Below are 17,601 nucleotides of genomic sequence, written 5' to 3'. Positions count from 1 at the left end.
TACAATTACTACTTGTACAGCTTTTCTCACCAACACCCGAGAGGGTTGATGACGGGGGCCCCATGGCGGCCCTGTTCCTGACTAGAGCCCCTTTTGTCTGGGATCCTTTTCCTTTCACTGTCGTGACGTGAGTCCACATTTGGAATGGGAGGTAGAGACCGGGATCGGGCGCTAGGGCGCCAGAACTCGTCCAAAGCGCCACCAAACCCGACCACTTCCTTCTTCTTTGGAGACAGACTGAGGGGTAGTAGATGGAGATTCGGCTAAGCGAGAAGTGGCAGCCGCCCGCGAACAGCTGAGTGATTGAGGCTGGATTGGCTGTGGCCCTCCCTGGGATTGGGCAGCTAGCCACTCACCTCAGCTGAGGGAGCTCTTCCACTGAGCATTCGTACATACGTACGTACGTCCATTCTGCACGCATGCACAACACCACTTCCAACTCCATCCAGATCGAGTGTCGTGTGTAGTGAGTGCCGAGTAAGTGGATTGGTGCTCAGCCGCGGGAGTCCGACGCACCAGGATGGTGGTGAATATGATCATCTTTGTGTGAATGAAGTGTGCCTGGCTAAGGGCCCAGATGGAGCGGCTAGATCTTGGGAAGAAGTGGTGTGTTCTGGCATGGATGTATGTCCCCGCCGCTCTTGGCCAGCCCTCCGCCGGACCCACGGACCTCGAATCAATAGACAAACGTCCAAGGCGAGAAGAGGGAGTCTAGGGGATATCGTAGGAGGAAGGTACCAAGAAGGTACCAAGGGGCCCCTCCATCTCCACCTGGACACAGAGTGCTCAATGCTCATGAAGGTGTAGAAATGTTTTTCAAAGACAAAGCCCCACACATTGTCATGGCTAACCAGTAGTATGGAAGTGTGTGAGTGAATGGTAATTGAGTACAACCTGTTTGAGGAGTTGATCAACTACCCTCCCTCCGTGTCCACTTTCCACTTTGAGGGAGATGTGTCTTCCCAAGGGCCGAGCAGGAGCTCAGCGTGAGTCTCGGTCCCATTGTAGGTAGTGCAGTGAAATCCCTGCCTCCAGGTGGGCAGTTTGAAAGGCCGGCGACATGTTCCGGTTCTTTAGTCGAGAGAAGACTCCGGTCCCACCCCCTGTCTCCTCCTCTGTTGGACCTTCAGAGGGGTCATTAAGTCAAGATGAAACTGGCGAGGTAAACTGCCCAAAATTATCTTTCTCTGTCACAATCTCTCTCTCTCTCTATTATTTGTGAGATGACCCTCTTCACTTATCATGCGTCAATGTCGGTGTATAAAATGAGCTTGATTATGATTCACAGCCTTCGATTGGGGATTCCGGGCCCCTGAGTGCCCCGCCTACTCTCCCCGAGCACTCATCCCACGCCGCTGGACTGCAACATGGGGGCGTTATCCTGCCCCCCACCAGTCACCCATCTTCGGTGGGCACTTCCACCACCGGGGCCGATGATGAGCGTGAAGATGATGACGACGACGACGACGACGATGACGATGACCAAGATCCCACAGGGCAAGAAGACAATGATGATAAACAAAATGAGGAGGAAGAGGAGGAGGATCTAGATGCTGAGTTGGTGTTCTTTAGTCAAAAGGCGCAAATCATGACCACTCCGCACCCCAACACACCCATTGCTGGCACCCCTCAACCCGTGGGTGCCTCGGATGCGTTATCGCGTCCAACTCAGTTCCACGTGCGACCGCCCGTCCTTAATCATCCGTACTCTGTCACGCCCCCACCCCGCCTCCCGAGTCATTCCAGTGCGGTGGCCTACCGAGCCCTAACGGGCTCACCTCAGCCGCAATCCTTGCAGTTGCCTCACCCGCCTTATTTCAACGACGAGAAGGGTGCGGCCAGTGCCGGTGGCACACCCACCAGTAGCGGTAGTAATACTAGTAGCGCAATTAGCCGCAGCATTTCTGATTCGACGTTGCGGCGAGCGGCTCTGCATTTGAATCTCAACAACCACCAACAATCAGTATTGCCCTCATTCACATCTCTCCAGCAGTTTAAGGTAGGCCTTGGGAGCACTCAAAGCATCGGAACGGATCCGATCTGACCGACCGGATTTGTTTCAATATTCCAGTCGATTTACATCTGTAGAAACCTTTCACACTGATTGTTCCTATCTGAGAGCCGACACTCGTGTTGTTTATGTGAAGCCGACTTGGAATGACTTTGATGTTTGAACACTTGTCACTTGACATGAGCTAGTGCCCAATCCATTTGACCACGTGCCTCATGTCGCTCGTGTTTGACACTTGTTCTTTACAGAAAGAGCTCTCGCTGTCCTCCCGCCGAACGTCCTCGAGCGGGATTGCCCCTCGTGGTCATCGCAAGTCCATGATCGTCCAGACTTCGCCCATCTTGCCCCGATGTCATTCACCCAGCACGAATCTGGTCTCGCCATTGGACTCGCCCAAGGTGTCGCCCAATCAGTTTGCCTTGGCCAATGTGAAGAAGGTGGATGGACGGCGTTGGTCCTTGGCCAGCTTACCTTCGTCGGGTTACGGAACCACGCCCGGGAGTTCCAATGTGTCGGTAAGTTTCCTATTCCAATCTGTTGGGAGCTACTTGTTATGATGAACAATTGAACGTCCATGCTCACTCACCTGGTCTGTTCAACGGTTTGTCTTTCAGTCTCAATGCTCTTCCCAGGAGCGTCTTCATCAACTTGGAGCAGCCGGAGCAGTGGTCACCACCACTGCCCATCATACCCATCATCACGGACATCACCACGGTCATCATGGGCACCATCTTCATCATCACTTGCATCATGGCACCCCTGGGAACTCGTCGTCGTCGTCGTCGTCCATGACGACCACGGCCGCCGCCACCACCGCTAACACTCCGTCGACCCTCACGTCCAATCCGAGTAGTTCCATATTGGACGAACTCCGGCACAACCAGCATCAGCGGCATTTCTCTTCGAACGATTCGAATCCTAGTCTGATTGGCGTGGACGAAGGGAGCATCGGGTCCCATGGGAGTCGTTCACCGGCTCACTCCACAACCATGCGCCCGCGGAGCCGCTCTTTGTCCAGTCCGATCCGCACGCCCGTGATTGATAATGAGATTGTGCTAATGAACACGCTGTACAAGGAGCGATTTCCCAAGGCCACCAAGCAAATGGAAGAGCGTCTACAGAACTTCATCGACAATAACGAGACTATTCCGACCGAGAGCGAGATCGCCTCGGATTCGGTGGCCATAGTCCGCTTTGTGCATCACCAAGTGTTGGAAATGGCTCGAGATTGCCTACAGAAATCCCAAGACAAGCTCATCACTAGTCGATACTTCTACGAGATGTCGGAGAACCTCGAAAAGTTGCTCATTCAGGTATGGGAAAGGTGTCGTTTGTCCAAACAGTTCAAAACTTCGCGAGATATGGACTAGTGACTTAAATCGAGAGATTTCGATCGGATAGCTAGATGATTGTAACACGTGAGTCCTTAAGTTTCGATGGATCAAATGTCGATTCATTCAAAAATGAAAGAAATTCCTTCATTCCTAGCACGGTGGTTCTCACTACACTTAAAAAGATTATGCTCAAATGCCAAGACTTCTAGTTGCGTTTTTTCATTGTTTAAACAACACATGGAACAACTTTGAAAACATATGCATCATTAAAAATAGCTCATATAAGTTTATCAATCCACTGAAAACCTATTAAAAGAGAGTATTTTTGAAATCGATATTAAGACATTGGGAATATCCTTAGTTACGCCTTCAATTGAAATTTCAGAAAAAATCCATCGAACGACTCTGATATAATACCCTTCAAAACTTGTAATTTGCACCGAATTTGGCTGCAAAATGCTCTGGTTATTTATACCTTATGGATATTGCCAAGAAGTATAGTATGCTTTTTCAATGTCATAAAATTAAATGAAAATGTTCAACTTTTCACAAGCATGCAGAATAAGCAAAAATAGTTTATAATGTCACTTAAAACTTAATTGGAATAAACGATTCACAACTATGATTTCATAATTGTTAACCATGAGTTCATTTAATTGTGATCTTGAAGTTTAAGATTTTTTATTACCATTTGATGAAAAAGGTTTTGGCACGTAGAACATAATCCGTGCAAAAAGAGACAAATTTGAAAATTAAACTGGCATATGTATCCTAGTAAAATTTCAAGCACATGATTGGCTAGTCTAGCTGTCAAAGTTTATGAAAAAGTAATCGGAAATTTCAAATCCTGAGCAGATTTCATGTGCCAATATTAATTAATTTTAGGTTTTAGGGAAATTTTCATGAAAATGAAAGAATATCATTTATTTTCATGCTATCACGAAAGCACATCATTTGTTTTTTGCAGCTAACTAAAAGTTGGTTTCGGTCATTTTTCGATCTATTTTATAGCAAAATGCTACTTTCAAAGTGTAATAACTAAGCATCTGCTAAATAGATGAATGAAAATTTATGACAGTGCGTAACTAAGAGTTTTGATAATATTGTTTGACTAGGATTTGCACAACGATACTTAAACATGTATTTTAAGTGCATTGATATACTAATATGAGCTACTTTTTAAGATGCTTATTCAACAAAAATTGTTCCTTTTGTTTCTTCACCAAGAAACCAAGTCTTGGCATTTGTGCAAGCGCTTAATCAGGAATTATAACCACCGTGTCCTGCTTTCAAAGCGTGAAAGCTGCCCTGTTTTTGCAATGCCAAGTCTTCAATTTCAGACTGAGTAGGCAAATTTGCCGCGTTCGGAGTTGAAGTTGAGCTCTAAAATTTTCCATCACAGGGCCTTGACCAATGAAACTTTTAGAGACTCTATTTGAACTTCTTATCTTAAAATCAAAACCAATCATTACTTACCGCTAACTGCTGCAAGATGATGAGAATATTGTGCATTCTCAATAATTGACCATTTTTTCAAGACCCAAGCACACACTGAGCCTAACCTTGTTGTATCATGCTTTCTTACAAGCACATTCCAAAATCTGAAGTCGAATTCTGAATACACTCCCCTCTTTCAGACCCGAGAGAAATCTCCCGAAGCCGCCAGTCATCTCACTGCCTTGATCAAGAAACTCTTGCTGATTGTGAGTCGACCCGCTCGGCTCTTGGAGTGCCTGGAATTCGATCCTGAAGAGTTCTATCAGCTCTTAGAAGCCGCCGAGGGCCAAGCCCGTGGCCTTCATGGAGTGCACGCCAATGTGCCCCAGTACATTATCGGCAAGCTGGGCTTGAACCGGGATCCCTTGGCTGAACTCAATCAGGACATGTCCTCCTTGGAACCGGATTATGTCCCACCCCAACCTATGATTCAAGTACACGAAGAAAAGCAAGAACAACAACAACAGCAACAACAACAGCAACCACAACATCAGGAAACCTCAGGCCAGTCTCTGACTCATCCGTCGAAAAACATTCACCCACCCCAACATAGCTCAACTCCCAAGCGCAAAACCGGCATCGCCATGGCTTCTTGCTCGGGTCAAACCTCCGAGGCGAGCTCGGAAGATGGAGGTGCCTCTTCATCCGGACCACCCCCTTCGTCTGACAAGAAAGAGCCCTCGGAAGATGATTTCGATATCGTGAAATTGATTTCCAACGGGGCCTATGGCGCTGTGTACTTAGTCAAGCACAAAGAGAACCGCCAACGGTTCGCCTTGAAGAAGATCAACAAGCAGAATCTGATTCTCCGCAATCAGGTGGAACAAGTGTTCGCCGAGCGAGATATTCTCTCCTTTGCCGACAATCCCTTTGTGGTGTCCATGTACTGCTCGTTTGAGACGAAAAAGCATCTCTGTATGGTCATGGAGTATGTGGAAGGCGGGGATGCCGCCACTCTCCTCAAGAGTATGGGCCCATTCCCTCCAGACATGGCGCGATTCTATTTTGCTGAGACCGTTTTGGCCGTCGAGTACCTGCACTCCTTCGGCATTGTTCACCGTGATTTAAAACCCGACAATCTCTTGATCACCTCTTTGGGCCACATCAAGCTCACTGACTTTGGCCTTTCCAAGATGGGTCTGATGTCCTTGGCCACCAATCTCTATGAAGGATACATCGACAAGGAGACGAAGCAGTTCTCGGACAAACAAGTGTTCGGCACGCCCGAGTACATTGCGCCCGAGGTGATACTTCGACAAGGCTACGGCAAGCCAGTGGATTGGTGGGCAATGGGCATCATTTTGTACGAATTTCTCATTGGCTGTGTGCCCTTTTTCGGGGAAACACCCGAGGAACTGTTTGCTCACACAGTGAATGATGACATTGAGTGGCCTGAGGAAGAAGATTGGCCGGTGCCTACCGAAGCTAAAGATATCATCTCGGCCTTGTTGCATCAAAACCCTTTGGATCGATTGGGAACGGCTGGAGCATATGAGGTGAAGGAACACTTTTATTTTATGGGTGAGTACACATTGCACACTTCGATGGGCCTCAGGGAGTCCATAATCTAAGCAAACTTTCTATCCCTTATATGTTTCAGGAGTGGACTGGAATTCGATGTTAAGACTGAAGGCGGATTTCATCCCTCAATTGGAGGACGAAGAGGATACGAGCTATTTTGATATGCGATCCGAACGCTACAATCACGAGATCGAAGAGGAGGAAGAAGAAGCCGCTGAAACGCGCTCCTCGGCCGAAGACACGGACGACACGAGCTCCATGTTTGCATCTTTCACTTCGGCCTCGCCCCGATATCGCAAAGTTACCACTGGCAGCAATCATAGCATCATAGAGCATCGCCATTCAATGTCCATTTGCGAGACCTCGAGTCACAGTAGCGATCAATCCGATGGCAAGGTCTCTTTGTCACCCGAACTCCGGCGTAACAACAGTGAGGGCAAGAAGAGCACCAAAGCCGAGATTTTGGCTCGCAAGGAGAATCATCTGTCGTGTCCAGATCTGGAGAATATGGTGGCCCATGCTGTAAGTGGTGGAGGTCATCATAGTAGCAGTAATACGAGCATTGCCAGTGGGATGACGCACAACGTGAGCAGCAACTCGCCTCTGGTGATCCCCAATCGGGCTTTGGAGCCGAACAAGAGTGGCCCTTTCTCCCTACAAGCTAGTGTGTCCACGCCCGAGTCCAGTCAGAACGAAAGCGAAGATATTTCGCCCCTGCTGCAAAGGAGACGCAAGTTACATTCGGCCAAGGACGCCAATCTCTTGCCCAGGTTCTCGTTCTCGTCAGTGGATCAGCCTCCTCATTTGGAAGTTCGGGGCTTGAGCATGATGAATCGCAGTCTTGAATCCACGTTGTCAGGGCCCCGGAGTCTCCCTGTGACTCCCAAGTTGTCCATAGAGCCCCAAACGCCCAGCCCTTTAGTCTTGAACTCGTCGAAGGGCCATCCCTCACCCACCCCAAACACAGGGGCGATGCCCAAACAGTCTTCGCGACCTATAGTGAAATCCTCCTCGGCCACGGGGCTGTCTTTAATGATTCCTAGTGAGGAATGTCTGGCGAACCTACCGATTCAATCACCGGGAGGATCCAGCACGGCCTCCTCAAGAGATGGCTCGCCTTGCCGTGATTTCTCGCCACTGATCAACTCGCTGAATGCTCCCATCATTGTTCGCAGAGGGCCAAGAGGGTTTGGATTCACCATTCGAGCCATCCGCGTGTATTTTGGGGACACTGACTTCTACACCGTGCATCATTTGGTCATGGAAGTTGACAAGGGCTCACCGGCGTTCGATGCCGGACTCCGACCCGGTGACTTAGTCACTCATATTAATGGAGAACCAGTTCAAGGGCTTTTCCACACCCAGGTGCTTCAAATCCTACTCTCTGGAGGTGAGGCTGTGACCCTCAGAGCCACAGCACTCGAAACCACGTCCATTAAGACGGGCGGTCGGCGGCGGGACCCGCAAGCCATCAAAATGGCTCGACGGGCAGTTGCCAAGCACCGTTCCAAATCTCGCAGAGATGACAAGAAACGGAAAACGTCCCTTTTCCGAAAGTTGAGCTCGAAGAAGGCCACAGCCGAGATGCAGCAACTCGCCGCCTCTGGTGGGCACTCACTGTCGGCTAGTCAGAGCTTGCAATCTCTGAGGGAATCTCCGTTCATCAGTGGCACAGCCATCAAACCCATCTCGACATCGCCGATTCCTGGCGGGGGTTGCCAAGCCTCAGACTCGGCTTTGTCAGATTCATGTTCATCCAGTCCGGCCGACTCGGCCCCGTGCTCGCCTGCCTCTCTGGGCACAGGATCGACTAACAATCCGTCTTCGCTCTCGCAATCAGCTCGTCCCTCCTCGTTACACGGTCTCAAGCACAAACTTCACGTCAAGACGAAAAGTTTACACTCGCCTTCCCGACGCAAATCTGTGGGGCACATCCCCCTCTCTCCATTGGCCCGAACCCCCTCCCCAAGCCCGGTCCCTGTTTCTCCCACCCGATCCCCGTCGCCTCTTGCACTGCCACTTCAGGCTCACCACGCGGCGGGCTCGTCCAACACCACCCAAACCTACAGCCCTGGTTCAATCAACCTAACGCCGGGCTCTGCCAAGAAGTCTTTCAATCGGCCTAAGTCAGCTGAACCGGGGTCACCACTTCTGCGACGAGCACTTTCACCGGATCGAATCCACCCCAGATCGGATGGCAAGAAATCGATTTCACCCCTTTGCAATCCGCAGTGCATGGTCGTGGTCTCCACCTCGCCCAAGTTGACCATTTCAACCCAATCCTTGACGAGCACCCGAACGGGTGAGTTGTCGCCGCTCCCTTCTCGAGCACTTCATACCTCGCCGTCCACACTAGTGACGGTGACTACTGACTCCTCCGGGAGTCCCGGATGCAGTTCAGCCGAAGTTATGCTTCGAAAGCATTCCAAATCCTCTTCTCTCAGTCAGGCCACCATCCCCGAAGAGGGTCCTGAACACCTCGAGGAGCAAGAAGTGTTCCTGCAACCCACCGTCTCCGCACCCACACTCGTGGGATTGGCCGGATGCGGTGGTAGTGGTGGATACCCCGGTCTGATGAAACCCAAGCCAGAGTCTCGAGCAGTGAAGAACTTGGCCATGGAGATCGGAGCCAAGACCAAGGAGGTGGCGTCCAGCCTCAAGAAATCCAGTTCCTTCAAGGAGGAGAAGAGATCTGAGGGCTCGGCTCATTCCTTAGGATCCGAGTCGGCCACGAAGTCGCCCAAGCTCTCGCGACAAGAGTCCATGGAGCGCACCATGCAGCGGTTCACCAAAGCCATCCGAGGGACCAGCCGCTCTGATTCACGCTCCAAGAAGAATCGCGAGGCTAGTCCCAGTCCCAAATCGAAGGGATCTGTGGAGGGTCGGGAATCTGGAGCGAGTGCCACGGCGTTGACCCCCTCACCATATGGACCTAAGGAAGGGAAAAGCTCGAAGAAGGAGTCCAAGAAAAATGCTCACGAGAAGCGGGAAATGTTCAAGTCTTACCATTAGTCGCCAACTTAGTCTGGAACCTGATTAGCAACCGCCTCCACGATTAGAATGAAAAAAATGATATTGCATTTCCAACCCTTGAAATTAGATGAAATCTTGAACGGCTGCTAAAATTATTCGTTCTCCTCGATGTTGCCGACCTCCTTGAGCTAGAGAATCCAACTGACCAATAACGCCCACAAACATTCATTCATAACTTATAAATTATTCACCCTTCCATAATCATACATACCACCACCCTCTTTCTGTTTCTCTTGACCAATCCCTCAAATCTTGCTACTACTATTATCTATCGTCTTGATTGCCAGTACTTCATTGGCTAGGTGTTATTTATCGGGCTTGTATTAAATCTACAATTATTCACGCTCGATGCACAACATATTGAAGTAAACGAGAAACGAATGAAGAAAAATCCAGGCGAAGGAAAACAATTGCGAGTCAGCAAAAATCAATCAATTTGGGATCAAAAAGTGTCGCAATTTTCAATCGCAGAGGAACACCTCCTCATTTCAGAGAACAATCAAACTTTTATGCTTATTATTTTTGTGATTCTCCCAAGCCAACCCGGGTCATTATTATGAATGTGACTGTTTTGATAGTGCATAACGTCTTCGTCGTCATTAAATATTCACCCGAAAAGTCATGAACCCTGATGCGAAAATACCATCATCCGTCGTCATCGTTGTCCCTTTTCGACCTTACCCTCACAAACCATGATACTGTTGAACTAACTTGTTACGGAAATATAATCGGAAAGTCCCACTGTTTACTGAAGTATACACCAACCCACACACACTTTAATAACAAATGTAGTCTGAGTAGGTGGATAAGGTGAGCAAGCTTAGGTGGCCGTTGTTGGCCTCCGTGGCTCCGGCAAACTATAATCAAGATCGAGAACACCATTTGATCCCAGGGAATTGGGCAATTTGGATGTAGGGGACGGGTTGGCTCAACATTGGAATCCTTAATGAACTTAAACATACACTGCAAAGTTCTTGACACTTGTTTTTTTTGCTCATGCTTCTTTATTGGGTCAATGGACACGAGTGTTTGCAACTGGAAATGGAACTGAGAAATAGCCTTTTGAAAACTTGGAATTCATAGATTTTGAGCCTTCCTATAGTGTAGTTTTATTATCGACACTCAAAAGAACGAATGAAAAAACTCTAACGGACTCTTGGAGTCCGTTTAGGTACCTTAGTTGCGTTGTTATAAAAATGTAACATTATTTTAGATAGAATCCTAATGCAATCTTCACGAGTCGAATATATGCCAATAAAGCTTCTTCCTAGGTGGCTACACCAAGGATATATGTGTGAAACTAATTATACAATCTCTACAATTCAGGGTGATGAAGCACATAATTCTGTAATCTCTTCCTTTGGGATTACCCCAATATTTTTCATGAATCACCATCTTTGCTATTTCGCACTTTTACTTTAGACATGCTAACTCATGACATGATGTTCACTGATTTTTGATCAGCTATAACACAATTCTGAAATAAGAAAAAGTTCATTAAAATGACGTCAAAAAGAAAGTGGGCGGGCGGTGTTTGTCACATTTCACGGATAGGGATTCAAGCTTGGCAGACGAACATATCTAATCAAACATATCTAGAAAGAGATAAAAGTAAGGAGCAGAGGTAACAAGTTCCTTTCACGGTGATTTTAATTAAGTGTTTCCTCAAATGCCAAGACTTCTAGTTGCTATTTTAGATAGACAGATAGATGGATTCATTTCAGGAACACTTAGATCATGATTAAATAATGTCGGCATTTTATCTTTGAGTTAGCATCTTGATACATCAAAAATTTCATGAGCATGTAATTCCTCAGGTTCTGGGTAAGCAAAAGCTTGTTTTCACCTGGACCTGGGCAAATTAACGAAGACATGACATAGATAGTCAATAATGTTACAGAGGCCAAGCTGCAACAGAATTATAACGTGAGTTGGAAGAAATACAAAATGAAATTGAAAGGCTTGTAGGAAATCATATCGGTTTGAAGTTATAAGAAAAGAAGGGACCAAGAAAAAGATACAGAAAGAAGAACATGAAAAACAGAGCAAAGCAAATATCTTCAGTGTTAATTTGTTATTTTTACTAGAAAATGTGAAACGACTTCAGGAATGGGAGGAAAATTAATCAGTTTAGAATTGTATTTGGTGCATGGAGTGTTTTGATGAGATTGAGCGGCTGATGATCGTAATAAAAAATAAAAATCATTTCTTAGGATTTTTGTAGGCATACATAGCAATTTTTGAGTTTGCACGGAGCAATAGAGTACCTCTGTAAGAGATAATTTCTAGTTGTTTGGGTGAATTTAATTCTGGTTAGATCGATGCCTGGAGGGTTGAAATTATTCCACTCGTTGGGAAAAGCAAAGTTCGGTAGTCTTTGTAAAAGTCCCGACTTGGCAACTGGAGTAATTGTTCTCCAACCGCCAAGCCGAAGATTATTTTTCCATTTGAAAGTATTGATGCATGGTGGAATAAAGAATAAAGAAACAAAAGTAACAGTATTTGTTAAATACGCTTCTTTGAAAGTAGCTTATATTAGTGTAGTAACACTATTATATAGTAAACTATTTAAGATACATTATTAAGTATCATTGTCCAAAACTAAATCAAACAACATTATTAGTACTCTTAGTGATGCACTGACATAAGATTTCATCAAAATCCATTTAGCATTTGCTTAGTTATTACAGTTTGAAAGTTGCATATTGCAATGAAGTCCTCGATAAATGACCTAACCATACTTGAAGTAATCGCCAGAAACAAATAATGTGCTTCTATGATAGCATGAAAATAAATGATGTTCTTTCATTTTCATAAACATTTCTTGAAAGCCTAAAAGTGCTAAATGTTGGCATTTAAAACTTATTCAGGATAGAACATACGTATCGAGCAGCTATTCTTAAACATGGAAAGCTGCACTAGCCAATCATGTAGTTGACATATTACAAAGATACATCTGATGGTTTAATTCTCAAATTTGTCTCTCTTTGAATTGATCATTTTCCACGAACCAAAAATTTTTTCATCAAGCGTCAATAAAAAAAAAATTCAAACGTCAAAATCAAATTTAATTGAACTCGTGGTTGACAATTATGACATCATAGTTGTGAGTTGTTTATTCTAAGCATGATTTAAGTGATACTATAACCAATTTTTAGTTTCTTCTTTATGCTTCAGAAAAGTGAAGCATTTTCATTTACTTTTGGGACATTGGAAAAGCATATAACATTTCTTGGAAATTTCTATAAGGTATAACCAAAGCAATTTGTGGTTAAATTTGATGCAAAATACGATATTTGAAGGGTAATATCTCAGCGTCTGCTCGATGGATTTTTATGAAATTCCAATTGAAAACGTAACTAAGGATACTTCCAACATGTATTAAATGCATCTTCAAAAAAAATGTCTTCCAATTGGCTTTCAATGGAATAACATATTTACTTTTAATAATGCATTGTCTATCAAAGCTGTTTCTTATGTTGTATGAAGAATAAAAACCGCAGCTAGAAGTCTTGGCAATTTTAGGTGCAGCAAGTACCATTATGTTATGATTTGGGACATTGAAGCAAGAGAAGAAAATGACATCATGTCCATTTTTTTGGAAGTCACTGGAAGTTTCCTTTCAGGAGTAAATTACAGTTCCAAGTCATGTAAACTTGAAAGAAACTGTTCATCTAAATAACTCAAAACCTCCATAGAGAAGACCCCGCAGTAGGGAACAAATGTGACCATATAAACCTGTTGTAAATCTAACAATAGCCCAATGGTAAATCTGCCGCCATTAAGTATAATATTCTAACATTGCATTTCTATAGGTAGACTCCCACAATTTCACTCATTAACATAATAAAAGATACCTTAAAGACTGAAAACTTGTTTTTGGGCTCATTTATGTTAGTTACAAGTTTCCTACTTTGAAAAGAAAATTCGCAACCGTTCGAAACTGTTTGGGCTGATATCATGAGTTGTATTTTAGTTTGTTATTGGCTAAGGCTCGAAAAAAAAAATCTTTTTGAGGCCCAAATAATCACTTAACATTTTCTTTTTCAAAGGGCACATTATTTTTTTCTCATGGGGGAAATAATTCTTGAACGCGAAGATATATAAGAATGTTAAACAGCAAAAGAGACACATAAAAAGACAATTTTCAATGTACGTTCTCTTTCAAAATCTTTGCAAACAAATGCCCTCAAAGTTGTCTCCTTACTTGGATCCTCAAATTAATACCCTAAACCAAGCAGGTTCATACAAGTAGATCAAACTTGGTTCCTCTGGGTGATTTATTTCAGCTGCAGAATCCTTGGCTAAAATGCAACTATCTTTATATTTTCTCTTTTGTGTGTAAATTATTGAGAATTTAGTCGTATCTTCAGGAAACGCTTGAAGTTTTGCCGAAAAATTAAGAAAGAATAATGCCAGAATTGAACAACCACTACTTTATTACAACAAACCGAGAAGATTAGGGCAGTACACTAAATAAAGAAGGAGCAGAAGGTATCGTTTACAATACATCCACAAAAGTATCCAAGAGCTTTTTCTTCAACTAGGTTTTTTGAGTCACTTGTAGTGAATGTCAAGGTTTACGCTTTTGGGCCCTCCAAAACATCCAGGCCAGTCAAAACTATAAAATACTTCTCTTAAGGGTTCCTTCAATGTTCCATTTTTTTGTATTTGGGGTGCTAGGGTCGGAGGGGTAACCTCGCCCGGCCAGCGAAGCTAGCCATCACATCATCCGTATAAAGGTCTGATAGGCAGTGTCGTAGTCTGTATCAGATTGGTTCTCCGTCTGTGGGCGTGGTTAGCGTCTAGAAGTTTCCTTGAGAAAGGTCGGGGAGGAGAATCGAACCGGGGACTTCTCTCATGGTAGGAAACTGCGCTAACCACTACACCACGTCTCCTCAAGTCAGTATTTTTGGAAATCTATCAGGATCTTCTGAATCACAACTGTAGATGCAATGAGAGCTTGGATGTTCGCCATTTTGGTGCTACGTAAGATGTTGAGTAGGACGGGAAACCTGCTCTTTAGGACACCAAATACTTGATCTACTTGAACTCTTGTCTTCTTGGTGGGAACGGTTGTATTTTGCCATTTTTCGACGCAGATGTGGGTGTGAGGACCCCAATTGTTGTGCACGGACGGGAGGAATCATCACATCTTCCGCTCCATACGCTTCGTCCCCCAACAGTGCCAAAGGTTGATCAGGTCGAAATTCTGATGAGAGGTGGGCTCTCAGCGATGACTCTTCAAAGATGTTTGCGTCATGGGCGGAACCAGCGTGGCAACAAGTGAAAGAACGGATCTTCATCCTGTTTTCCGCCCCCTGGCAACCCTGATGTGATAGTGTTCTTCGGTTGCCATCTCGCATTGAGATGCTCAAAATGTGAGACCACATCCAACTATCATAAACGCTGCTTCGGGTCGAGATGTGGCAGTGATTCAATTACCCGAGACCCTCACTTTCACCAACAATATTCGACCCCTGTGTCTACCAGCTTGGCCTAAATCTAATTTTGCCGCCAAGAGCCTTTGGGTGGCTGGCTGGATGGGGGATGACTAGCACTAACGGGTCCCTGAGTGAGGCTTTCAAAGAGGTAAGTGATTGTCGAACTTGGCACACTCATTGACAATGAATGAGTTGTAAAGAAATTTTTGTTTTCATTCTCAATAAAATTAAGTGATTTATTTTTAAATAAAAAGGCTTTGGTGCAAAACACAAAGATATTTCAATGGTACAGAAATAGATAGAGAGATTGAGAGAGAGATAAACGCAGAAGAGTGCCCCCCCTCCCTCAAAATTGCGCACCAGTTGGTGAAGCAGCCTGGGCAATTTAATTGTCCGAATTGTTCCAATCCATTTTTGGTACTCGTATATCAATTTATTTCCAAACCTAAGGTGATCAGCGAGATAAATTCCGAGAAAACCCATTGGATGGGCTCCATACCTCAAGTTAGATGCATTTTGAAACCTAACATTTCCCTATTTTTCTTATCTACTCCATCCAGGCAACCCTCCACCATGTTCCATTCTCCACATGTCAGAATGCCTTCAACCAGAATCTAGCCAACAACATAGTTTGCACCACCACGGGATCTGGAACGTCTTGCCATGGAGACTCCGGCTCAGCCGTGACCAATCTCAGGAATGGACGATACTTCATAGACGGTGTGGTTTCATTTGGTCCACCCAATTGTGAGGATGATCCCTCTGGTAACGCTGAGGTTTTTGATAATCTCGGATTCATCAATCAATTCCTGTGATTGTGAAATCACTGAGCATGATGGGCCAACAAATTGACTGCACGGAACATTTGACTGCCTTACAGCAACTCTCCATGATGGTGAACATCATGGAGATCTTTAAAATCATGAATCAATCATGCTCAAATCGGCCCTCCGACTAGTTTTGGCGGAAAACACGTGCTTTCGTGGATTTGAGCTTAAAAGCCCCCATTTTATGCCAAAGTGAATTAGATACCCAAATTTAAATCTATTTCCTTTTTTTTAACCAGAGATTTATTATCTCCATGTTCCCTTACTTCACATGACGCATGAGACCAAAATCACTAAATGCCACGCTGCGAACCATTTGGCCGGTTATGAGCAGGCCAAGAGAAATTGCTCCACTCCCGAGTCTTCATCATGCGAACTCGGATCTCACTGTTATCATCGACATTTGATCCGTCACGGACTCTTGACGATAGAACGCGCTCCAAAGTGACTCGTACTGGAGCGAGCGCCCTCATAAAATAAGCATCGGGAAACTCACCAGTAAGTATGTGTTTGTCAGTGTTAAGTCCTGATCCTGCTTTTCTCACGGTGTTTACTCAACACTGCTTCAACGGGCGGGAACTGACTTTGAGACACTCTTCAGGCCTTGTCGCAATGTCTCCAACGACAATCGATCATTTTTGTGACATCCGCGGATCTGCCCACGGTATTACCGTCAAAATCAAGTTAGGACCCGTGTTCCTTGCATCATTGCTTGGAAACGCTTTTACCCAAACCTGAACATCTGGAATCACGGCCAAGATCCAAATGCTCGAGTGCAAAGCTGTTATTCTATAGATGAGTGGTGACCTCTCTCATAAAAATTCACTCGGCTCACCATTCCAATCACCCAAAAATATCATTTCTGGATCATGTTTGTTTAAGGAGTCCACGAAACAGCCCAAACAACATCCCATGAAGAAAAAACCTGGCCTGATTAGTGGCCACAGTTTAAAATCCCTTGAAAATAACTACTTTCTGAACATTCTTCTTCCCAAGACTCCACAAGAAAAGATCACGACCCCCGAGTGGCATCCCGAACACCTTTGATATGCTCACCCTTTGTCTCTCTATAGGTAATAGCAAAATCCGAAACGGTGGTTTCTTACTGTAAATCTGAGTAGTTCCTCCACTTCATCCAATGAGTAATGTGTCGTTGTCTGCGGCGTTCCACCACCTCTCTTCACAGACAAACATCATTAGCGTCAAGTGATGAAATAAATGATCACTTTTGGTTGTCGACCTAAAGAAGCTATTTGAGTTTAGGAAATGTTGATCAGAATACCACTTCGAGATGAAGCGAAATTTTGGTTCTAGCACAAAGTGATTTGGACATATGCCGCACCAAGTGTTGAGGGAAATGCCAAACAAGACCATAGTAGTGTTACTCTAGCTTTTAAATCATGAAGTGCAACTTTGATATTATTGCTTTAGCGTGATTGAGAGAGCTATTAAGCTCTTGGCCAGACTTAAAAACCCAGCTCTGATTTGCCTATGATTGTACAACCACCATAGCTAAATTTTCAGACGAATTTGCGGACAAGTTACTCTCTCATATCGGATTCAATTCAATCACAAATGAACCCTGATACTCCACCAATCCAAAATTTTGAAGGTCGTTGTTGTGTTGCAATTTTGCATTTTACTGTTAGCCAATGAACTTCCACCTAAATGAAAAGTGTATCTATGTCATAAATAAGGGTGTTCCTTATGATTTTGGGAGTTACAAAGGTGTTGAGATGTTAAGCTAGCGTTATATTTTCATCGTGTCAAAATAATAGCACATGGGAACTGCCCGTGGTGATCCGAAATCCTTTGTTGAATTAGCCGTGACTCCCATCGTTGACGAGTGAATTTGATATCTATGTTATCTTAGAATATTTTCTAAAAGCACGTCGTCTCAAAGTTGGACGAATTCACCCATTCGAACAAAGCGA

The 17,601-nt window shown here is 44.8% G+C and overlaps 2 protein-coding genes across 4 annotated transcripts in view; both read left to right on the top strand.

Annotated features, from left to right (window-relative positions):
* The window catches only part of LOC131893398 (microtubule-associated serine/threonine-protein kinase 3-like), a 61,727-nt gene extending 51,585 nt beyond the window's left edge, over nucleotides 1–10,142 (top strand). For 2 of the 3 annotated variants that reach the window (XM_059243407.1, XM_059243409.1), the window contains 4 exons: nucleotides 2,260–2,526; nucleotides 2,626–3,324; nucleotides 4,983–6,363; nucleotides 6,443–10,142. In XM_059243407.1, the coding sequence (XP_059099390.1) occupies nucleotides 2,260–2,526; nucleotides 2,626–3,324; nucleotides 4,983–6,363; nucleotides 6,443–9,375 (5,280 nt within the window). In that variant the 3' untranslated portion in view covers nucleotides 9,376–10,142. Of the gene's footprint in view, nucleotides 1–427; nucleotides 1,163–1,288; nucleotides 2,000–2,259; nucleotides 2,527–2,625; nucleotides 3,325–4,982; nucleotides 6,364–6,442 lie in introns of those variants that run through there. The other variant, XM_059243408.1, reaches the window with a different exon arrangement.
* A 4,269-nt stretch (nucleotides 10,143–14,411) lies between these two features.
* Nucleotides 14,412–15,863, top strand: LOC131893407 (elastase-1-like). The gene is made up of 2 exons (XM_059243426.1): nucleotides 14,412–14,988; nucleotides 15,401–15,863. Exons 1-2 carry the CDS (start codon nucleotides 14,947–14,949, stop codon nucleotides 15,653–15,655), a joined length of 297 nt encoding a protein of 98 aa, XP_059099409.1. The 5' UTR covers nucleotides 14,412–14,946; the 3' UTR covers nucleotides 15,656–15,863.
* Nucleotides 15,864–17,601: the final 1,738 nt, after the last annotated feature.

This window comes from Tigriopus californicus, chromosome 2 (genome assembly GCF_007210705.1).
Source record: "Tigriopus californicus strain San Diego chromosome 2, Tcal_SD_v2.1, whole genome shotgun sequence".
In the NCBI taxonomy this organism is placed as follows: Eukaryota; Metazoa; Arthropoda; class Copepoda; order Harpacticoida; family Harpacticidae; genus Tigriopus; species Tigriopus californicus.
The sequence above is the reverse complement of the archived record's forward strand: the minus strand, read 5'-3'. Positions and strand labels throughout refer to the sequence as shown.

Excerpts from the sequence above, each read along its gene's own strand:
- LOC131893407 (XM_059243426.1), top strand. The coding sequence starts at position 14,947 with ATGACTAGCACTAACGGGTCCCTGAGTGAGGCTTTCAAAGAG. Across the intron at positions 14,989-15,400 it reads TGAGTGAGGCTTTCAAAGAG|GCAACCCTCCACCATGTTCC; the intron begins GTAAGTGATTGT and ends TACTCCATCCAG.